At 37.1% G+C, this 23,843-nt stretch overlaps 1 protein-coding gene across 1 annotated transcript; it reads left to right on the top strand.

Moving 5' to 3' along the window:
• The first annotated feature begins 13,945 nt into the window (after positions 1-13,945).
• LOC149146789 (uncharacterized) lies at positions 13,946-14,527 on the top strand. Its single transcript, XM_089449994.1, has 2 exons — positions 13,946-14,112; positions 14,196-14,527. The coding sequence occupies exons 1-2, from the start codon at positions 14,021-14,023 to the stop codon at positions 14,488-14,490; spliced, it is 387 nt and encodes a 128-aa protein (XP_089306120.1). The 5' UTR covers positions 13,946-14,020; the 3' UTR covers positions 14,491-14,527.
• Positions 14,528-23,843: the final 9,316 nt, after the last annotated feature.

Genomic DNA, 23,843 nt, shown 5'->3' with positions numbered 1-23,843 from the left:
TTTTCTTTACTTGTTTATTTTTCACCTTTTTTTCTTCTTATCCACTTTTTAGTATCATTGATCAATAAGCTTCTCAATCTTAACAACTTTATTTTTATTTCATGAAAGCTAAATCTCAACCGACAACAAACTTACAATTAGATAAGCCTTTGATATCCCTTCTCATAGGAATATCCAATCATCATACACTTCATATTATGAGACTCCAACTTAGTTCTCTTTCCTTTAGGAACTAAAGCATAGCATACCAAACCAAAGACGTGAAGATGCTCAACTCTTGGTTTAAAATTAGACTAAGCTTTTAATAGTGTGATGCTAGTTTACAAGTATGTACTATGGACACGTTTAAAAATAATAATGATTCATTTATAGCTTACATGCATGTACATGTTTTTCAAAGGTGACTACTCAATGCATATGCATAAATAAAAAAGAGTGAATATATAGTGTTATAACTCATTTATCTGATTCCTATCTTATAATTTCTATTTTTGTCTCTATTTAAATATTTAATTTTTGATATCTTTTTTAATATATATTTTTGTTTTCTTAATTCATTAGGGGATACCTCTCAATCCCTACAAACTTGCGCAATAGGAATCTTAGAGGAGTGATGAGTAGTTCTCAATGAATGCACTCCTTAATTAAATGAAGATGTTCTTCACTGATGCAATCTTCCTGAATATAAGATAAATAAGATAATTATTTTGAGTGAAGTTTTTGTCCCTAAAACTCATTGCAACATAAATTTTAGGGGAGTGATGTCTCCTTTTGAATAGATAAAATCTTTAATTCAGTGTATGCAAACTTCATGGATGGGTGTAGTTCTCATGCAAGAGAAGAAGATAATTATTTTAGGTGAACTACTTGTCCCCAAAATTCACTACAACATAGATTATAGGGGAGTGTGGAGTATTTATATACAAATGCACTCTTCAATTCATTGTACACGTGCTTCATTATTGCAATTCTCCTTAATATGAGAAATAAGAGAATAACTACCCCTCTTTTAGCAGTGGTGCCCCAATTTTTTTTGACAAAGGACCATGCCATTTGTAAAGCTCAAATGTGTCAAATTTATGGCTCTGTAGGTCATGTGGGAAGATGTGTGAAAATGTATCCTATTTCCCCTTGGGTGGATGGTCATGACCGGTCTTCTTAATTCATCTTCATGGTGCTTGGTTTTATGGCTTTGTAATTGTCTCATGGTGAGTGGTAACTCCATACCTCCGAATGGACATTCTTATGTCCTAGGTCATGGAAGTCGATCTATTAGGACAAATGGCTTAAAGGAAAACTTGTATTAGTCCTATAAAGGTGATTACTCTATGTAACAGTGGAAACACCCATCTTATCATTGTCTTAATGCGCCTGTTTTTTGTTTCCCACATGGGCCATTTCTCTTATGTATGCACACCTCTTTGGCCATGGCCATCATGTTGATTTGCGTAGATTGGGAGGTATTCCAAGCCCTAGGATTTAGGGTCTGGAGGGCAAAGCATCACAAGGGCACCCATCGTGTTTTGGGGAAAAACAATGATAGATTCACAACATGTGATGGATGAGGATGATAGTGCTCGGAAAGAAGATTCCAATGCATCAAAAATCGTCTGGCTCTGAGTTGTCCTTAGAGAGATGAATTTTTGAAGTTGACTAGTAATTATTGGTTGTCAAGTAGGATGACTTGAGAGCCAATGGATGTGTCACTTCAAATGTGACGTTGAGCCTTCATATCTGTATAAATATGAAGTGATATGGAGTCATTTGGACAATCCAATCTTGTGCAACACATACCTTAGAAAGAGAACTTGTTGGTGGGTTAAGGTGTGTGCAGGGGTCCGTTTTTTAGGATAGATGTGTTGGTGGGAGGGCTGAAGCCCTATTCTTGTAGGCCACAACCAAGTCAGGGACAAAAATTTAGTTTGGAGGCTGTTTGGTGGGTGGACAGTCCTCATAAGAGGCAGTTGCAGGTCTGTCTATACACCTATAGGATGTTGTAGTCTTTTAGGAGGATAAGTCTGTGTTTAAGAGCTTGAACCTGCCCTAAAATAGTAGCGTGAAGGGGCAAACTCCCGTCAAAGGACAAACACATTTCAAAAGGGAAATTTTGGGCCAGATTTGAGGATGGTTAAGGAATGTGTTGTGTGCCCTAACCAGTCCCAGAAATTGCAGCAGTGCAGGAGTCACAAACAACAGTGTTTTGGTATGTGTAGGGTCAAAAGAGTTGACCAATTTTGGATCAATTTATCTAGAAGCATGTTGGAACCAATTGGAAGACATTCAGGGAGGGAATGTGTTTTCCTAGGTGTAGATTCAATAGTGAAGTATTGGGTGTCATAGAGCTAGTTGGAGGGCAGCGAGTTGGCTAACCAAAGTAGCCCTAGACGAGCTATCTTGAAGGACAAATAGCAGCTGAAGGTTGGGTGAAGATTGATGCCGAAGTGCAACACTTTGATGGACGAACGTTGTTGCTAGCTTGGAAGATTGGACATTGGGAATTAGGCCTACTTAGAGAGCAGTTGATGAACCCATTTTCATTGCAGCAAATGTGACTTGCAACAGTGATAGGAGGCAACCCTCTTGGAGTCTCAATGTGTAGATGCTTTGATGGACTAAGGCACTACTACTGAGCAGTACAGAAGCTAAGGACCGATAGGACAAGATATAACAAAGAATCTGCGACGAATATTGTCATTATATCTTGTATACCATAGACTATTTTATTATTCAGAATTTGGTTTAATATAATAAAGATTGGGATTGTACATATTGTACAATTTTGTTTAAAATTGTGCATATTGTGCATATGTGATTTACTGCTTTATATTTCCGTTGTGAAAAGTAGTTTATGGTTGAGATTCTTGGCTTGGTAGCGTTAGTGATTTTAAGACTCTAACCAAGACCCAAGGTCATGGAAATTCAACATGGTATCAGAGCGTGTCTGAGCTACTTTGGAAGTAAGTAAACCAGAGTTGTGCACAACGAAGTACAACATGAGAGGGAGTTGGTCACATTGTGAGTGAAGGGTTCACTACAATGTCGAAGTTGCAGGAAGGTATCCATTATGAGGACAATTTGGAGGGGTTGTTCAACTATAGTCCATGGAAGGAAATTATCTATTTGATCTTGCAAGTCAACAAGATATGGGATTTTACTGAGAAAGAGATCAAAAAGCCAATCGACCCTAAAGATATGGAAATATGGGAAGATTTGGATTCGATGGTGAGACTGATCATCCTAGATGGTTTGAGGGATGCCCTAATACCTCATTTGTCCTGGAAGAACACTGCACATAAGATGTGGGTATCTCTTCAGAATTTGTTCTAGAATAAGAATGAGAACTGCGTATTGGTATTGGAGGATAAGTTGAAGTCCACTAAGATGTTAAAGTGTGACCTCGTATTTGACGAGATTGTATCAGGTCAAAGATGAGCTTGCTGCCATCAGTGTGACTGTCTCAGATGGAGATATGATAAGGATTGCCTTGAAAGGGTTCACCGAGGAATGGAATCCCTTCATCAATGTAATCGTTGCTAGGGAGAAGTTTCCAGACTAGGATAGGTTGTGGTATGACTTCATTCAAGAAGAGTTGCGAGATGAGGATCTTCAGCCAAAGCAGAAAGCTTCAGATGATGACGTGGCACTTGCATCACAAATGAAGGGTAAGCACACAGACTTGAGTAAATTCAAGTGTTTCAATTGTGTCGAGATGGGTCATTTTTCATCGAGATGTCTGATGATGAAGAAGGGAAATGATGAGAAGAAGAAAGGAAAGCAGGTCTCCGGTGTTGCCTCTTCAACAGAGATGGACGATCTCTCCAAGAGATTGTAAGAGGAGGAATTTGCTATGATTTCTCATTTCTAGCAGAGTACTAACACTGAGGATGGATGGTACGTGGACAGTGGTGCAACGAAGCATATGACAGGATCACAGGATGTTTTGTAGATTCTAGATGGATGGGACTCAAAGTTGCACATGGTGTTGGGAGACAAGATCCAGTTGGAGATCCGGGGATTGGGTGTGGTGCCATTTAGGATGGAGACAGGACGCATGATGCGGGTTCAGGATGTATTGTTTGTACCAGGACTCAGATATAATGTGCTCTCCGTCTTAATGATGGATAAGAAGGGGTTTGAGGTCTTGTTCCAGGATGGAAATGAAAGACTTAGGCTCAAAGGCTCTAAGTCCGATGGGATTGTACTCGGAGTTAGAGAGCATGGTCTCTACAGGTTGATGGCCAAACTTGTGGATCATTGAAAGAAACATGTACAACTGGTACATGTTCCGGAGAAGAAAGAGTAGGTGCAGGTGTAGATGCAAGCTTTAGAGGAGAAGTTACAAGTTCGCAAGAAGGAGGTACACTTTCCTGAGAAGGTCCAGGTTCCAGAGACTCATAGGGAGTATAGTTTGAGAGGTAGCTTGCAGATTCAGAGGGAGACTTTGCAACCCTGGAAGAGCGTGTTGTCAGTGGTGAGCAAGGGTGCTCCTACAACTGCCAAGAAGGAATCATGGAAAGAGTGGAAGATGTTACATGATAAGAAGAAGAAGCAGGTTGCTTCCAACAATGACAATGAAACTTCCGAGAAGGGCGTAGTTCACCATACAGGGATTGCTACGATTGTGAGCACCAAGAGTTGGGAAAGTGTTGCGAGGAACGATGATGATGACAAGATACTTCCTAGTCGTGGAACCCAAGGGTAGCTTGTGGGCATGGAACCCAAGTGTGGGGTTTTATCACCCATCGTGTTTTGGGGAAATGCCATGATGGATTCACTAAATGTGATGGATGAGGATGATAGTGCTCGGAAAAATGATTCCAACGCATCAAAAATTGTCTGAATCCGAGTTGTCGTTAGAGAGATATGAATTTTTGAAGTTGACTAGTAATTATTGGTTGTCAAGTAGGCCGACTTGAGAGCCAGAGGATGTGTCACTTCAAATGTGACGTTGAGCCTTCATATGTGTATAAATATGAAGTGATATGTAGTCATTTGGAAAATCCAATCTTGTGCAACAACTTAGAAAGAGAACTTGACGGAGAGAAGAATTCTGTGCCTTGGCCACAACGAAAGAGGATTTGAAACAATGTGGGTTAAGGTCTGTTCAGGGGTCCATTTTTGAGGACAAAACTGCTGGTGGGAGGGCCGAAGCCCTGTTCTTGTAGGCCGCAGCCAAGGCAAGGACATCGAGTTAGTTTGGAGGCTATTTTGTGCATGGCCAGTCCTCATAAGACACTGCCACAGGTCTGTCTATACACCCGTAGGATGCCACAATATTTTAGGAGGATAAGTATGTGTTTAAGGGCTTGAATCTGCCCTAAAAGAGCAGTGTGGAGGGGTGTCCTCCCATTGAAGGAAAACCGCATTTCATAAGGGAAATTTTGGGCCATATTTGAGGACGGTTAAGGACTATGTTGTGTGTCCTAACCGGCCCCATAAATTACAACAATGCAGGAGTCACAAACAACAATGTTTTGGTATGTGTTAGGTCAAAGGAGTTGACCAGTTTTGGATCAATTTATCTAGTAGCCTATTGGAGCCAATTGGAAGACATTCCAGGGAGGGAAGGTGTCTTCCTAGGTGCAGATTCAACAGTGAAGTATTGGGTGTCATAGATTTGGTTGGAGGGCAACGAGTTGGCTACCCAAAGTAGCCCTAGATGAGATATATTGAAGGAAGAAGAGAAACTGAAGGTTGGTTGAAGACCGATGCTGAAGTGCAACACTTTGACGGATGGAAGTTGTTGCTAGCCTAGCAGATTGAAGATTTATAATTAGGCCTACCTAGAGAGAAGTTGATGAGCCCGTGTTCATTGTAGAAGATGTGACTTGCAGTAGTGATAGGAGGTAGCCCTCTTCGAGTCTCGATGTGTAGATGCCTTGATGGACTAAGGCACTACTAGTGAGTAGTATGGAAGAAAAGGACCAACATGATAAGATACGACAAAGACGCTGCAACGAAGATTGTCATTGTATCTTGTATACCATAGACTCTTGTATTATTCAGAATTTGGTTTAATATAATGAAGATTGGGATTGTACATATTATACAATTTTGTTTAAAGCTGTGTATATTATGCATATGTTATTTGCTGCTTTATATTTCCACTACACAAAGTAGTTTATGGTTGAGATTCTTGGTTTTGTAGCGTGAGTGATTTTAAGACTCTAACCTAGACCCAAGGTCGTGGAAATTCAACACATCATTCTTCGTGGTAGTCTCACAATTCACAATGATTTTGTGCCCTACGAGGCACTGTTTCATTTTCTCGAAGGCAAGGTGGAAGGTCCATTGCACTCTCCAAGGAAATACAAGTCATCTCCAAGTTAAAGCACTCAAAATTCTTTGCTCAAAGTTCCTTTTCAAGTATGTTTTCATCAACAAAGGGGGGGAACTTCTCTTGGGGCAGCTGTGAGGGTTAAATGAGGCAATTGAATACCTATCATGAGAAAATTGAATATCACATTAAGTAAAGGTCCCTCTGATAGTCCAAGATAAAGAAAATCAAGCAAGTAAAGCCTTAAATCGCTAAAACACACATGTATTGGAAAAACTCAAAGAGTTTTCCACCTTTTCCTAGCCATTGAGATGTCAAAGGTTAAATTAAGGGAATGGTGAGCATATTGAGGAGAACATTGGGCATATTTAGAAAATCTAACACATTATGAAACATTCCATAATCAAGATCCATTGTCCCTTATCTGTACTCTCATAGGTGTGTTGTATTCCATCAACATAGGAGGTCTAGAACAAGGTACCATGGAAGAAAAATAATTTTTTGATGCAATCATATGATTAGAGGCACCCAAGTCCAGGATCCATTTGTTAGGTTATGAAGCAATAAAAATCAAAACGTGACCCTTCGCTTGAACCTTTGGTTGATTTTATTCAAACTTGTTCTTGATATTGTTTGGTATGAAATCTTCTAGGTTATGTTTCTGAAATAATTTTGCCACATGATCAATGGTCTTCACCATATAAGAAATTTTTGGATGAGACTGTGTATTATAGTAGCTAGACTTTGTTCTCTCCATTCAATGTTTTATCCATCTGTGTGATCAAAGATCTGTTGTATTTTTCTTGTTATTCTTACTGTTATCCTTCATTTTAAGCACAAGGGATTTGGAGGAATTTAGATCCCCCATATGAATGAGCTTACTCTACTCTTGAATCAACGATTCCATAAAGCTATTCAAAGAAGGAATCTTCCAATCTTTACCCATGAATATTTTAGTAGTGTAAAAAGGAGAAACAAATATGGAATACTCGAGTCCTAAATCTGAAAGAACTAAAAGAATAAGTTTCTTTTCCTTTCTATCAATGCCACAAAATTTTAGCTATTGAAGAAAAAGTCTTGAACTTGGAGAAGAAGGCCTGTAGGGTCTTGAACTTTCTTGGGTTCAAAGATATAAGTTCATTCTCCAACTAATTTCCTCTCAATTCATCTATCTTTTCAAATAAAGACCCCAACTTGGTCCATACTTCATTAGGAGTTGAGCAGAAAAACATAGAATCTGATAGGCGTCATCCATTGTGTTGAAGTTCATTTCCTTCTCTACAAATAAGTTGAGTTCAATTTCCATCTCCATAGTGACTCTATAAATCCCCTTACTTCATAGTAGAAGTAGGATCTTTGGCTTCCACTCAAAGTAGCCGATGCATTTTAAGAACAAGCACAAAAATATAGATGTGTAAAAAATATTACACTAGTAATTGCAAGAAAAGAAAGAATAGAGTGAAATTAAACTCAAATAGACTAAGTAGCTCAAAGCACCAATTCAAATTACTTCATGAATAGTTTGCGCATTATTTCTTGGCATGAATACATATAATTTATAGCAACCCCTTGAGAGGGAACTATTGCACACTAGGTTGAGTGCATGCACACTAGAAAATAGAAAAGTACTTTCCCTATTTAGCAACTCGCCCAAAAATGGAGTTTTAGGGCCTAAAATAGAGGAGTCTATAATAGGGTTTACTAGAGAGAGCATGATTTAAAATTAATTTCAAACTAACTTTGAAAATAGCAAGAAAACTCCAAAAGTAAGACTAAAATTAAAAGGAAGGTAAGTGTATAAGGTTATGGATAAGATAGTTTGCCAAAATAATAAAGGAAGAGAACATTCATGGACAAGGTGGTTAGAGAATAGGAAATTCATACTAGTGGATAGGAAATATCCATGTCACTACCCAATTATTGCCTAGTGACTACCAGATGTCATCCTAGGTGCCCCTACTAAAAATAGGCTTATTGAAAATAAAAAAAAAATAAAAAAAATATAAAGCGACCCTAAAGAGTAGGGAATTTCTATTAGCTTATGAAAAGTGATCCTAACGTTCATGTACCCCAACATTGAGTATCTCCCACTTAGTTAGTAGCGAGTCTCCCGTCAACTTAAGTGCCTTGATATGGTTCTCTGGCAAGGTTTCTACATGGTATTCTAGATTTAGTCTAGAAAAAACTATTTTGTGCTCCTCTAATACATTATGCACACTAAGATAGAATTTCTATTTTTGCAACGAATAATTCAATTTATGTTTATCTATCTCACCTTTGTAGTGTTTGATTTCAACCTTCACTTCCATTTTAAATAGGTGCCAAGAAGATTAGCTTCTGATATCCTATTTTTCAAGATTTAATTCTTCCTCTCTTTCTTGAACTTCTCATGATACTTTATCTTTTCATGAGAATTGGGGTTCTCGTGAAAAGACCAATTATTTTTAGAAGAGTAGAAAAAAGGTTGACCATGCAGAAAGAAACATCAACTAGTTGAGCTTCCAATCTCATAAATCTTACTTTGGCTTCTTCTATGGGTCTTTCCTGATGCTCGTTTTCTATTTCTTGGGTTTGTAGCTACTTCTTAACCTTTCTTGGGCCAATCCTAGGATTAGGGTACAACTCTCTTGGAACTTTGGATTTGAGTTGAGAAAGAACTTACTGTGTTGAAACTACCAAATTGCCTAATAAGCCCACTTTGATACCAATATGATTTGTGAACATCTTTGTATATTCAAAGGGTTGACTTACAAAAAAATATTTTAACCTAAAATGACTACAATGAGCCTATGCTCCACAATGACTATCATTTTTCATTTTTAACACTTCAACATAAAAATAGAAACAGAGTTCAAATTCTTTAACTAGTGCAACATATGAAATATAATATATTAGTAACAACACACGGTTGAACACACATATACCATGGAACTTCCATATAGGAAACCCATCATTCAATTAAGGATTGTTTCTTCTATCTTCTTATATGATAAGTATTACAATAAAAATTATGAAGATTTCCAAGGTTACTAGAAACACTACAGTCTTGTATAGTCCTCTACAACATGCTTTTCCCATTAGTATCTCCTCACAACCTCACTCATACTATGGAACAACTAATGACTAGAGAAAAGGTGATCCCCTTAAATTTAGGGTTTTGAATTTGCTTTAGAATATGCGAGTTTTCTACAGTTACACCATCTTTCTTTTATGTTTTCCCTAACTTATCCGTCCTTATAGGGTCTCCACTCTTTTGAAGAAGTGAACTTAAGTTCTCTTCCTTAGAAACTTCACTCCAATGTTTGTGTTATAATATTCCATTGTCCTTGGGATACATGAGCTTAAAATTGCACAAAATCCCATTTTCTCTGATTTTATTTGGCCCTTCGTTGAGAAAAGATCAAAGACATGATCATAATTTCTATACAGAAGGGTGTTTAGATATATTTCAGAATGCTTCTAGGGAAAATGAGGTTCTTGGAATGTTATAATGTATAGGTAGAAACATTTTTTTTTAATAAATTGAGGAATATGATGCCATCCTCCCAAAGACAATAGAAACCTATACTATTCCATAACCTTTTCATTGATGCTACAAATTCCTCAGGAATCAATCAATAACTCACTTGGAATTCGATACCCCTTTTTCGACTCTCCTTCACTAGGGTCTTGTCCTTGTTTTCAACACTTACCTCCGTAATTTTGGAAAACGTTGTTGAGTTGGTGCTTGTTCTACCTACTATCAAAATATGAGTTGTCTATTATAACATTAAAAACCATTCCCACCTCAGGTTTTCCTAGACACATTTCTCTAAATTTGGCCTTTGTTTTACTTTCCTTTGAGTTTTGGCTATTATATTTTCTAATACCCTCCTTTAAGACATTGTAAATCTAACATCAAAATATTGGCCCCCTTGTCTTTTCTATCAAATTTTCTTGACATATGGATCTCTTCTTCTAATCACTCACATATTTACCACCTTACTCCTCCCCAACAATTCCAAAATTCTCTTACATTTTAGGAAAACTTCTATTTTAGAAAACCTAACCATATTCCTTGATCTTTACTCAATAAAATACCACTATCTTTAATCATCAAAGTATCTAGGCTCTCCTCAACACAATGATTTAGATCTTGCTTAATATTATCCACACTGATTTAGACCTTGGTTAATGTAATCATTTTCTACCACTAACTTGTCTTACCAAGCAAAACCTCTTTATTTAACTAAAATCTCACCTTATCTTACCAAGAAAAACCTCTTTATTTAACTAAAATCTCACCTTTGCTTATTGAATATTATTTCATAGTAAATTATCCTTCCTTTTGCTTGATGAATTGTCTTACTGATGCAGGAGCATCCAGCTCCGAGGAGACAGAAAGCGGGTGACTGTCTCGTAAGGAAAGCAAGAACAAACAAAGACTACATGCAATAGCCGGACAGGTTATTAGACTTGTCGTTGTTTTTTATTTTCTTTATTATTTATTTCATTTTTCCAGAAGGTCGGTAGAGACCATAGAATTACTATTGTGAGTTGTTTTAGTTTAGGAGATAAACAACAGTTAATTAACATTTTTGTAAAAAGAAACTAGTTGGCAGTTGTACAAGTTCTGGTTGGACAGTTCAACCGAAAAGGGAAGCAGTTATGCTTTTCAGGTGTTAAAAACAGAGAAACAAAATAGTGAGGGGGAGAACCTCCGGCACAAGAAAACACACAGCAAAATAAATCCTCTGAGATACAAAACAATCAGATATTTTTACTTTTGCCAACAAATGACTCACTGTTAATTACTCTGTACGTATGCATAAATTCTTTCTGTATGTTTTAAGCGCATTTGGAACAACAAGCTACTAGCTGTAACAGGACACGAGAAAACCAAAGGGAGATTCCACTGATATTCATTTCCAGCAAACAAAAGTGAAGAACCATTCAACTGTCGCGACAACAACCAGGTACCGAGAACACAATCTTTTGTTTCATTCCTTTTAAAAGTTAATATAAGTACAGAATGCGAGGAAGGGAAAATAACTTAACGTGATTCACCACACAACCGTTGGTTGTTACAAACAAAATATATATTACAAAACTTTCTGAGCACTCGCCCAAAAACAAACGTTTACAAAACGCGGCCATTCAAATTATTACAGTAGAGCAGGGTCATACGAGTCACGGAACGCCGAGAGAAGCACGGCCAGCTACGACTAAAAAAAATTGTAACCACAACAGAACCAGAACCAAGACTTCCAAACCCTCCATAGCCTAGCAACTAAACTAATGTCGGAAAAGACCCTACCCATTTTGCGAGACTGGTTGGGTTCGAACCGATGACCGAGTGTTGAACGTGGCAACCCCTCGACGGCCAGCCACCATAGCAACCTGCAAGTGAAACAGAACAAGGGTTAGTGCAGAGCATGGGTAACGAAAGGTAAGCTAACGCAAACGGAAGATTGGAACTATGAAAACCCACAACACTTACAAATAGTTGACAAGGCGACCCGACGGAACCGAACCCAACAAGCCAAGCCTGAGACAAGGAGCAGGGACCGTAAGAAGCTGCAACAGAAGCGGAGGCAGAGTAAAACATAGAGCCATAGCTTACCTTTGGAGGCGAGGACGAACGCAGCGAACCGGAAGCACCAAGGTTGTGGATACCCTGTCACAGTGCAAACAACTAATTATCAAAGCGAGGAATACCCAGGTGACCGAAAACGCCTACAAAACAATAACCTACCATTACTTATCAAAGCAAGGAATACCCAGGTGACAGAAAACGCCACAAAACAATAACCTACCATTACACAGAGTAGGGAACCAGCGAGGCAACGCGTGCCTGGAAAGTTCATATTCAGAGCAGAGAAAGCCCGAAGGCGCAGTAGACCATCAGTAACCGCAACGGAGCAGCATTCAGGAAATGAGTACAGTGAACCGCCAATAAAAACCACCGCGGAGCAGAGTCTAGGGCCGAGCACGGTGAATCACCAATAAACCCACAGAGCAGAGCTCGAGTCGAGCACGGGGAGGAAGCAAAGTGACACGAAAACGAAGATTAGGGTTTAACAAAAGGCGGGAGCAGATAGACCGGAAGAACCGACAGTTGGCAACCCGTAACCGGAGCAGAGGGACAGTAATCAAGACATACAGATTGCAACCAAGGCGTAGCATACGGAGATTAATATCATTGCATGTGGATGTGACAGTAAACCTAACCGAGTGTGGTCACCGAAGGGTCGAGAGGGCCTGTAAAGTGTTGGCGGGATTCCCGTTATACACGTCACGTTTCCACACGTTGGTAAACGTTGGGGCTGGGCCATCACTTACCTTCCGATCTATGTTTGCATTTCATCCTTTGAGTCTTAGCATTGAATTTGCCTAGTTGAGCACCCTTCCACAAAATCCGTTAAATTAATGTTGCCTAGTAATCTCAATAGAATTTTGATCTTTAACCCGATCTCTTGAATTTGCCTAGTTGAGCACCCTTACACATAATTTAATGAGCACCCTTACACAAAATCCGTTAAATTAATGTTACCTAATAATCTGAAGAGAATTTTGATCTTTAACCCGATCTCTTAAATTTCACCAATTACTCAATTTTCAATCTTTAGTATTAACCTTAGAATAGGTGTAGACATTCCTCATGCGAAAGTGTTACCCAGAAATTTGAAATGTAACCCAGTTTTTTTTAAGGTTTATAGTTTCAACTGTAGTTGAGTCGATTGTTTGGGGTCTTCAATCGGTTTAATTTTCATAGATGATAGGTTTAATTTTCATAGATGATATATTGTCATATTGCAATAAGTTAAAAGGTAGATGCTTTCAGTTTATACTTTTGATATGACTAAATGTTATGATTGACACTACCTTTTGTCAACATGTTCCAACTTTTCAAACGAACTTTTTCTTTTTATAGATTGTTGGTAGTGGGTTCGATCCGTAGGACGAGATTCTCGAATAAAAATATATGAAAGATGATGAGAATGAAATCAAATCTCGCACCAATCACTTCCATCTAATGTTAAACGGCCGCCTATAGCAGGTTACGTAAAGTTTCAGATGTCTCCAAAAATCAATACGGACTACAGATGCTTCACGGGATGAGCGTGATCCTAACGTACCCCTGCCGCAAAATAATATGAGATGCAAGGCCCAGCCCCGCGTCCGAAAATGCATGTTGGCAGACCAGCCCAATCTCGACAGAGCTTTCTATTCTCCATATTTCTATTCCCCATAATTACGTTGTTTTTTAATTTGTTTGTGATTTTTTTGGGTATTATATAAGGTTAAAGATAGTTTTTGCGACAGATTACCTTTTCACCTTTTCATTTGGTTAATATATTGGATTTTTTTTCTATGAAGTTCAACCTAAATATTTTCAAAATTTTCAATTAAATTAAATTATTATCGTCGTCGTCCCCATCCATTTCTCCGTCGTCAGTTAAACTTAATACGCAACCAGAAAGAACACCATCCATCGGAAACTCCTTTTTGAAGTTATCGAAAGCCAAGACAACGTCAGCGGGATAAGCTTTCAATAAATTGCGACAGCGAATCGGTTAGTTGATTACGAACGTCTAGTCAAAAGTGACGTTATTCTGTTAGAGGAGGAACGGATACTTAGTTATAGTGTCTCGGATTGCTTCAATATCCAATACAATAAATACTGTGCCCCGCTCCCTGATCATTTCGCCCATATAATTGCAGTTTTGCCACACGCCCTGGAGGAGGACGCAATTCAATTCAATGGAGATGATAAGGTTTATAAGTATGATCATGCAGGCCAGCCTGCGCAGGAATCCACAAGTGCCCATTTCTCCACCGAACTTCTCTTCCAGGTAAATTCTTAGTGTATATTATTCTAAAGCGCCCCTTGCTCTCTCACAAACACTGAAATTTTAACATTTCTCACAATTTTCAGGGGCCGTTGGTCTCATGGATGGGCTTCCCCCGATATTAACAAAATAGTTTGCACGCCTGATGATGATGAAGAAGTCGACGATTCTCAGAATTTTTCCAAAGAGGAGGCATGGTGGGCTCTTCAGCCAAAAAAGGGCGGTTTCTATCGGCCGGAATGTGACCACAAATGGATTGAGGACGTCAATAATCGCAAAACGGTGGATGAAGAAGAACAAACGCACTGGTTTCGATCATCGGAGGACGTTCAGAAACCACCCCACCATATTGATATCAATGCTTATATCAGCTCCGATTAACTCTAATTTTCATCCTTTGCGATGGTATTACTGTACACTCCTATGATGTTTTTTATTTTCTAATAATTATGGTATTAATCTCGAATCCCTAGCTTGCTGTACAGTATAAATGCCACTACACACCCCTCTGTTTCTCTTGTTTATACAAGTGGGACGGGGACGCGCTATATGAAGGATCTGTTAGAGAGATTTCTATGCATGAGAGGGAGGGTTGATCCCATAATTATCAAGTTCGAATTAGAATTCAGATTGTATTTGATATTGAATTTTTTTTTGTGGTTTAAAATTTAATATTAATTTTCTTTTTGGTAATATTTTTTTATAAATATTTAAATATATTACTATTTGAGTATATTAAAAAATTATTTAAATATATTATTGTTTTAGTATATTAAAAAATTTAAATATATTATTATTTTAGTATATTAAAAAACTAAATGAACATGGTAACATTGAAACGATTAAAAAATATTTAAAAATTGTTTTTAATTATAAATGTTGTACGAAAGCTAGCAGTTTCATATTTAGAATAGCTAGTTATGAGAATTTGTGTTTTCATTTATAAACCTAAAAACGTGCTATATGATACTTAATATAAATTTCATTTTCATCTAAATTTCATATTACAGTGAACTATATAAATTTTACATTACCAAGTATTTTATGTTCACAATAAATAGTAAATAAAAATGACTATAATGAGCCTATGCTTCATAATGACTATTTTTTTTAGGTTTTAACACTTTAAAATAAATAGAAACACAATTCAAATTCACTAACTAATGCAACATATGAAATATAATATATTAGTAATGATACACACAATTGAACACATATACCATGGAACTTCCATAGAGGAAATCCATCATCCAATTAAGGATTGTTTTTTCTATCTTCTTATATGATAAGTATTACAATAAAAATTACAAAGAATTTCAAGGTTACTAGAAACACTACAATGTTGTATAGTCCGTTACAACATGTTTTCCCCATTAGTATCCCCTCACAACCTCATTCATACTATGGAACAAATGATGACTAGAGAAAAAATGAACCCTTTAGATTTAGGGTTTTGAACTTCCCTTAGAATATGTTAGTTTTCTATAATTCCACCATCATTGTTTTGTGACTTCCCTAACTTATCCCCCTTTTAGGTCTCCACTCCCTTGAAGAAATGAAGTTAAGTTTACTTAGAAACTTCACTCCAAGGTTTGTGTTATAATATTCCATTATCCTTGGGATGTGTATGAGATTAAAATTGCACAATGTCCTATTTTCTCTCATTCTATTGAGCCCTCCATTGAGAAAAGATTAAAGACATGATCATAGGTTCTATATAGAAGGGTGTTTTGACATATTTTGGAATGCTTCTAAGACAAATGAGCTTTTTGCAATGTTTTAGTGTACACTTAGAAAAAGAAAAAAAAAGTTCTTGAGGATTAAGAAGTCATCCTCCCTAAGAGAAGAGAAACTTATATTATTTCATAACATTTTCATTTACGCTACAAATTCCTCAAGAATCAATCAATAACTCACTTGAAATCCCATACCCCTTTTTTTGACTCTCCTTCATTAAGGTCTTTCCCTTGTTTTTGACACTTAGCTCCATAATTTTGGAAAATATTGTTGAGTTGGTGTTTATTCTACTTACTGTCAAAATATGAGTTGACTATTATAGCACTCAAAACCTTTCCCATCTCAGGTTTTCCTAGACACAATTCTCTAATGTCTTTTGCTTTACTTTCCTTGAGTTTTGGCTATTATATTTTTTAATACCCTCACATAAGACACCATAAACCTAACATCAAGTATTGACTCCCCTTGTCTTTTCTATCAATTTTTCTTCACTTATGGATTTCCTCAACTTCTAATCACTCACATGTTTACCACCTTGCCACTCCCAACAATTCCAAAATTCTCCTACATTTTAGGAAAACCTAACCATATTCCTTGATTTTCACTCAATAAAATACCACCACCTTTAATCATCAAAATACCCAAATTCTTGCTAAAAAGATGATTTAGTCCTTGCTTAATATTATCATTTTGAACCATTAATTAATCCTACTCAGCAAAATTTCTTTATTTACATAAAATCTCACTTTTACTTATTAAATATTAATTCATAATAAATTATTCTTCCTATTGGTTAATGAATTGTCTTACTTTTTGCTCTATGTTTGCATTTCATCTTTTGAAAAGCATTGAAATTGCCTACCTTGTTAAGCACCCCAACCCATTAAATTGACGTTGCGGTAATCTCAATAGGATTTTGATCTTTAATCCGATTTCTTCAATTTCACTAGTTACTCAAATTTCAATTTTTGATCTCAACATTAGAATAGATATAGATATTCTTGATAAGCGTTACCTAGAAATTTGAAACATTCTTGATAAGTGTTACCTAGAAATTTGAAACTTAACACGGTTTTTTTTAGGGTTTATAGTTTTAGTAGTTGAGAGGATAGCTTATTGCCTTCTGGTCTTGGTTTAATTTCTATAGATGATATATTGTCACATTGTAGATGTTAAAAAGGTAAATACTCTTAGTTTGTAATTTTGATATTATAGCTGGTACGACCTTTTGCCAACCTGTTGCAATTCTTCAAAAAAACTTTTCCTTTGTTTTTTTTAACGTTGTTTAAAGTGGGTTCGATACGTTAGAAGAGATTCTCGATTAAGAATATATGAAAGATGAGAATGAAATCAAATCTGGTACCAATCACATCCATCTACTGTTAAATGGCCGCCTACACGAGAGTACTTAAAGTTTCAGATATCTCCAAAATCAATACGGATTGCACTTGCTTGCTTCAGGGGCAGGGTTGGAATTTGAAAATAAACTTACTGGTTAAATTTGATCGTTTTTACATTTGATTTGTTGGAAGAGATTCTCGAATAAGAAAGAATATATGAAAGATGAGAATGAAATAAAATCTGGTACCAATCACATCCATCTACTGTTAAATGGCCGCCTACACGAGAGTACTTAAAGTTTCAGATATCTCCAAAATCAATACGGATTGCACTTGCTTGCTTTAGGGGCAGGGTTGGAATTTGAAAATAAACTTACTGGTTAAATTTGATCGTCTTTACATTTGATTTGTTCTTAACACGCATGTGATTCCTTACGTATTATTATTGGATAGCATATGTCGATGTGGGTTTTCTGTCGGCGCGACGCTTTGCTTTTCGCTTTTCTCCTTCAATCTTTTGACTTTGAACAAGCATAACTGAAAATTCACATCTCCATAACCCTTAAATGATTCTGAACATAGCTGAAAATATCAAAGGCTTATAATTTATACTTACTCAAAATCCTAATAAATATACCTATTTTAAAAAATTACATGTTCTTACTCTAGAAATAACGACCATACTCTGCATAGTCTATTCTCTAACAATTATATAAATCATAATCCATATATTTAAATACTTGTTCAGGAATTTCTCGTAGAAAAACGTATGCCATTTCACCGATCCAGTACAAAAACTTATGCCATTTCATATCGATCCAGACGGAGGTTTTGAAGAGTAGATTATATAAAGCATAGCTGGTTATATTGGTTATGGTTACTTGTTTCTTAATAAAATACAGTGCTTCTAAAGTACAGGCCAATCATGATGTTTATCTTTTCAAACCCACACCTTTCATTTATGTACTTGTTTTTCAATCTTCTTCATGTCAATCTTGCGAGGGAGGAATATATTGACCGGAGAGGGGTGACACCTTTACCATATCCACAGTTAAACCATCTTTACTAACCCTATGTGCTTGGACGATGCATTCAATAACTGTTACATGTCTTGAATAGTTCATAAAATACATGTCACTCATTTATGTTTGTCGTTGTTATAAAATTTGTAGAATATAAAATGGTTTCTTTAAGCAAATTGATAAGTTAACATAATTATAAAGAAAAGCATATAAAAAAAATTAACAAATAAAACACACTGTGTGAGCTCAAACTTGCTAAATCTCATATATTGAATTAAACCATTAACTACATTGTTATATACTAAAATTATTACTAATATGATTATTATTCAACTCTCAAACAAACAAATCTACTGACACTACCAATTTTCTGAAAGCTAATTTTGAGCACTGACCACGAGAACACAAAATCTGTTAACTAATTTGTGAGAAATTTACATAACAAGATTAAACATTATTCCCAACACTCCCCCTTAATGATTAATGAAGATTTACTATCTTATCTCATAGTGCCAAAAACTTAGCTTTTGCAACTGCGTTGGGGAAGATATTTGCTAGCTGATCCTGAGTATTTATATGTTTCAATTCAATATCCTTCTTTTGCACCAAATCTCGAATGAAGTGATATTTTATGTCAAAATGCTTTGTTCTGCTATGATGAACCATATTCTTTGCTAACTTGATGGCACTTACATTATCACAATAAATCAATCACTGTAGGCTAAATTTTTTTCTCCAATTTTTTCCAAAAATTTTCTGAGTTAAAGAGCTTGTGTACCTTCTGAGGTAATTGCAACATATTCCACTTCTGTGAATGAAAGGGCAACAATGCTTTGTTTTTTTAGCTCCATGTAATCAAACCAGAACCAAAAGAGAAACAATTTCCAGATGTGGATTTATGATCATCAATACTACCTCCCCAATCTGAATCACTCAATCCAACAAGATTGAACTTTTCATAAGAGTAGTAATGAATACCAAAATTTAGAGTGCCTTTCACATACCTTAAAATTCTTTTGGTTGCCTTCATATGTATTTCGGATGGATTTGTCATAAACCTTGTAACAAGTGAAACTGAATATGTAATATGATGCAGCCCAGGCCACTCCCAAGCCGCTACTACCATGATCTTTCTCTCTTCATGCACATAATGCTTGATTCATGGCTTGTAATATCATGATTAAAAAACCCATGCTTTGCATCAATCCAATTCATAACTCATTATCCCATAAACAATATCAACATGTATATTGGCTGCGCTTCAATTAAAGAGTGCGCCCTTACGACTCTATCTAACCAGAGTTCAATTGGCAAATAACACAATAGTATAAATGTATTTTACCATGGCCGCAGGCATATATATATGCATACTAATCCTCCACTATGCATATTATCTCCAATTCCTATGATTTATGTCCAATTCATATTGCACCGTTTTATACAGAAATTAATATGCATTCATCTCACCTTGTCATGCTGCCCAACGATCCACCTGCGACGGTCTGGAGATTCACACCGGTTGTAATTTATATTAAATTGCAGACTTATCTGAAGCCTGAATCGATATGCCTCAGGCATACAACCTGGACATATAGCAACCTTTCCCCTTAATGCGCTCGCTGCAATCTATATTGGTTGGGCACGCAGGCTTCAAAGAGTAATCGGTGATCATATATGCGTATTAACAGAATTCGATCATATGCGGCCTTTAATATGCTACTGCTCAACCGGGACTAATGTACACAGTCACAGTTCCATTGTTCGGTGGTAAGTACAATACGCATTCCAACTATATCTATATCTTTCCACCTTCTACCAGAACTCTCCTTTATCTCTGAGAATTCCGTCCAGATTTGCACAGCTCACACGATATCTTCAGAGGACGTAAATTACCACGCGTTAACAGTCAATACCTAGACCGATTGCGTTAATATACAACTGTTTTATGATAAAACTAGAACCATCAGCAGCGCTGCCATTTCAACATTCTATAACTGTATATATGTGCGAGTTCACCATTATATAACTGCATATAGGTGCGCCATATAAAATCAAGCCTGTCTATACATTAAACGAAAAGAACCCCGATTCATCATTATTACACAGCCAATGCGCATGGGAAAATAAACACCATTATGCAAATTCATGCAGAACCATATCTCGGAATTCATTAAACTCAAACGTGCTGCAGAACTGAATTCAACATATCATATTTACATAAAAACAAGCAATTATAAAAGTTCTATTCATGGCCAGATATACAAATCCATGGCCCTTTTACAAACTGCCCGAAGGCTCCCAAGGAGAATCCTTGCTCCCTTCTCACACTCAATCCACACACTTTCTCAATGCCTTTGAGGCTCCCTAATTTATTAAACTTAGCATGATAAAAAATCCGAAAATCACTCAACTAAAAGCTCTAACTCTACATGCAATGCATACACATGGAAAACCATCTTTTCAGCTTTATTCCATTTTTTTTTTTTTCTGTTCTAAAATAGAAAACTATCCTTATCCCTTAAAGATCCACATCCACTCCTTTATGCCTAAAAGCTCTCCTAGTTTTATTTGAGAATATCTAATTAACTAATGCATGACCCCTATTTCTATTATTTACAATAATTTCCTTTTTGGCTGGATGCTCCCGCATCATACTCCCAAGGTAGAAAAATTTCATGATCTCCTGATCATGTGTTTAGCTCTATGTTTGCCTGGATCCCATATCTTGTACTGTAACTTTCCATTTGCCACTGCTTCTGTCTGTTGTTCCTCTCCAGGTCTCCACACTTTATGCTTCTTTGCTCCACTAGCCGCACTCTTGCAATCTTCTGCTGTCTTCCTCTTGCTGCTTCTGCTACTTCTCTTCTTTGCTGATGTCTTTTTCTGAGACACTTTCAGCATGATTCTTCTGATTAATTCAATTTCCTTGTCCAATAAATCTTCAAGCTACTGATTTCTTGCTTCTATGCTGGTCTCTGTTCTGACTACCACCCGATCATCCACCCCCTCTTGTCTTCTAGAACAAAGAACTTCTTTTCCATTCAATTGACTGTTCAGTTGAGTCAAATGTTTCTCAGCACCGGCGACCATTCCTGCATTCACAAAACACATGTTAAAACAAAAATCACAAGGCATCAGTGCCTTACTTCCCTCTGCCAGTATCTCAGTATGCTGTTCCATCCTAATCAACACATCAGTATGCTGATTTGCCTTCACCATGAGACTGTTAGCTAGTCCTTCCTTCTTACCATCTTCAGCTTTATGATTGTCATTCATAAAGAGTCTCTTCCCTTGTTTCTCCATCCAATAAGTCCTCTGTCTCTCCAACTCTCTTCTTTGGAGATCTAGTTTCCTATACAATTCAACAACTTCATTAGGAGTAGACCTTGGAAATTTCACATGATTTTCTATACCTCCACTAGTTTTTGACCAATCATCAGCTGGTCCTTCTCTTTCTCCCTCAACATCCTGATTAGACTCCTTCTTTTCCATCTGCTTCTGAGATCTTGCTAACTAATTATCGATCTGAACAACCTTCAGGTTCAACTCTTCTTGCACAAACTCTAAAGCTTGTTTATCTTCCTGTTTTGTACCTGCAAACATGCGCAACTCATTAGTTTTAAAACCACAAGACTTTTCAGTCTTGACTGCTTCCTTCAACATTTTCCTCTTAATATATCTGCATGTGGGAATTTCAAACTCCAACTCTGGTGCAAGAACTCTAAGTCCCTTTTTCAACAAGGCAATCACAATTTGCTTCAACCTCCTCTGCAACTGTCGCCAAATCACTCTCTTTCCCCTCAGTGGAAAGATCCATTTTCCTTTTTGATTTTTCTGCTCTTGTAGCCATTCTTCCAGTACCTGCAATTGTACCTTCATTACTGCAATCTCTCTTTCTCGAATTCCTGCAGTCATCCCATCAGCTAATTGTCTTTCACCTGCAAACATCCACAAATTGTCAGATTTAAAAATATATGACCCTTTGGTCTTACTTGAAGTTTCAGTCTTCAAGCCTTCATCTTCGCTATCCCCCAGAAATTTTCCTTGTTCTGGTTCACAAATGTATTCTTCAACTTCCTCTAGACTTATCTTCTTGCCATTTACCTTGGCATCCTCTTTCTTATGTCCTCTACTGTGGCTTTTTCCTGAACCTCTGTTATGACTATCAATAGTCATCTTCTCCTTCGCCATGAGTTCCTCACCTATGAGTTGCATGAAGCCTCTACCACAACAACCTCTCTTGCTGCCACTTACCTCACCAATCCTTCCCTCCAGATCTGGTCTTTTGGTAATCATTGGTCCTCTGCTGGAACCTTTCGAGCATCCTCTACTGCTCCTGTAAGCTTCTCTTATCTGCAACTTTACTCAACCTCTGTTGAATCTCCTTTGCAACAAGCCTCTGCAACAGCTAGTCCTCCTGGCTGCAACCTTACCTCACTAAGCTCTCCTTACTTAGTCTTTTGGTAAGCACGGTCCTTTGTCTGGAACCTTCTCCTGAGCAACACCTTTGCTCCCTCTAGGCTTCTGCAATCTCCTTCTCTCTCTCCTGAGAACACTTCAGTTGTCCTCTTTATCCAATTCTTTATTGGATTCTTCAGGTTCACTGCCACTTCTCTGCAACCATAAACTTCAATTACAAATTTTAAGTCAGAAAAATAATCTCACCTCTTAAAATCTTACATGATCTTGTCCTCCTTCCTCTTCTGAAATCCTGTTCACTTGTGTAGTTTACATATCAGATAAAAAAATCATTCATCACACATTCAAAGAAACATACTTCAGTTTTCGACTGTACTCATTCAAGAAACAAACAATCTTCAACAAAGTATTCCTGCTCTGATACCACCTGATGCAGCCCAGGCCACTCCCAAGCCGCTACTACCAGGATCTTTCTCTCTTCATGCACATAATGCTTGATTCATGGCTTGTAATATCATGATTAAAAAACCCATGCTTGGCATCAATCCAATTCATAACTCATTATCCCATAAACAATATCAACATGTATATTGGTTGCACTTCAATTAAAGAGTGCGCCCTTACGACTCTATCTAACCAGAGTTCAATTGGCAAATAACACAATAGTATAAATGTATTTTACCATGGCCGCAGGCATATATATATGCATACTAATCCTCCACTATGCATATTATCTCCAATTCCTATGATTTATGTCCAATTCATATTGCACCGTTTTATACAGAAATTAATATGCATTCATCTCACCTTGTCATGCTGCCCAATGATCCACCTGCGACGGTCTGGAGATTCACACCGGTTGTAATTTATATTAAATTGCAGACTTATCTGAAGCCTGAATCGATATGCCTCAGGCATACAACCTGGACATATAGTAACCTTTCCCCTTAATGCGCTCGCTGCAATCTATATTGGTTGTGCAAGTAGGCTTCAAAGAGTAATCGATGATCATATATGCGTATTAACAGAATTCGATCATATGCGGCCTTTAATATGCTGCTGCTCAACCGGGACTAATGTACACAGTCACAGTTCCATTGTTCGGCGGTAAGTACAATACGCATTCCAACTATATCTATATCTTTCCACCTTCTACCAGAACTCTCCTTTATCTCTGAGAATTCCGTCCAGATTTGCACGGCTCACACGATATCTT

The sequence above is a fragment of the Pinus tabuliformis genome, chromosome X (genome assembly GCF_031772625.1).
Source record: "Pinus tabuliformis cultivar Carrire ecotype Pingquan chromosome X, CPIR1, whole genome shotgun sequence".
NCBI classification, from domain to species: Eukaryota; Viridiplantae; Streptophyta; class Pinopsida; order Pinales; family Pinaceae; genus Pinus; species Pinus tabuliformis.
The sequence above is the reverse complement of the archived record's forward strand: the minus strand, read 5'-3'. Positions and strand labels throughout refer to the sequence as shown.

Bases quoted from the DNA above. Each gene is read 5' to 3' on its own strand.
- LOC149146789 (XM_089449994.1), top strand. From the start codon at position 14,021: ATGGAGATGATAAGGTTTATAAGTATGATCATGCAGGCCAGCCTGCGC. The intron at 14,113-14,195 runs GTAAATTCTTAG...CACAATTTTCAG, and splicing joins CCACCGAACTTCTCTTCCAG to GGGCCGTTGGTCTCATGGAT.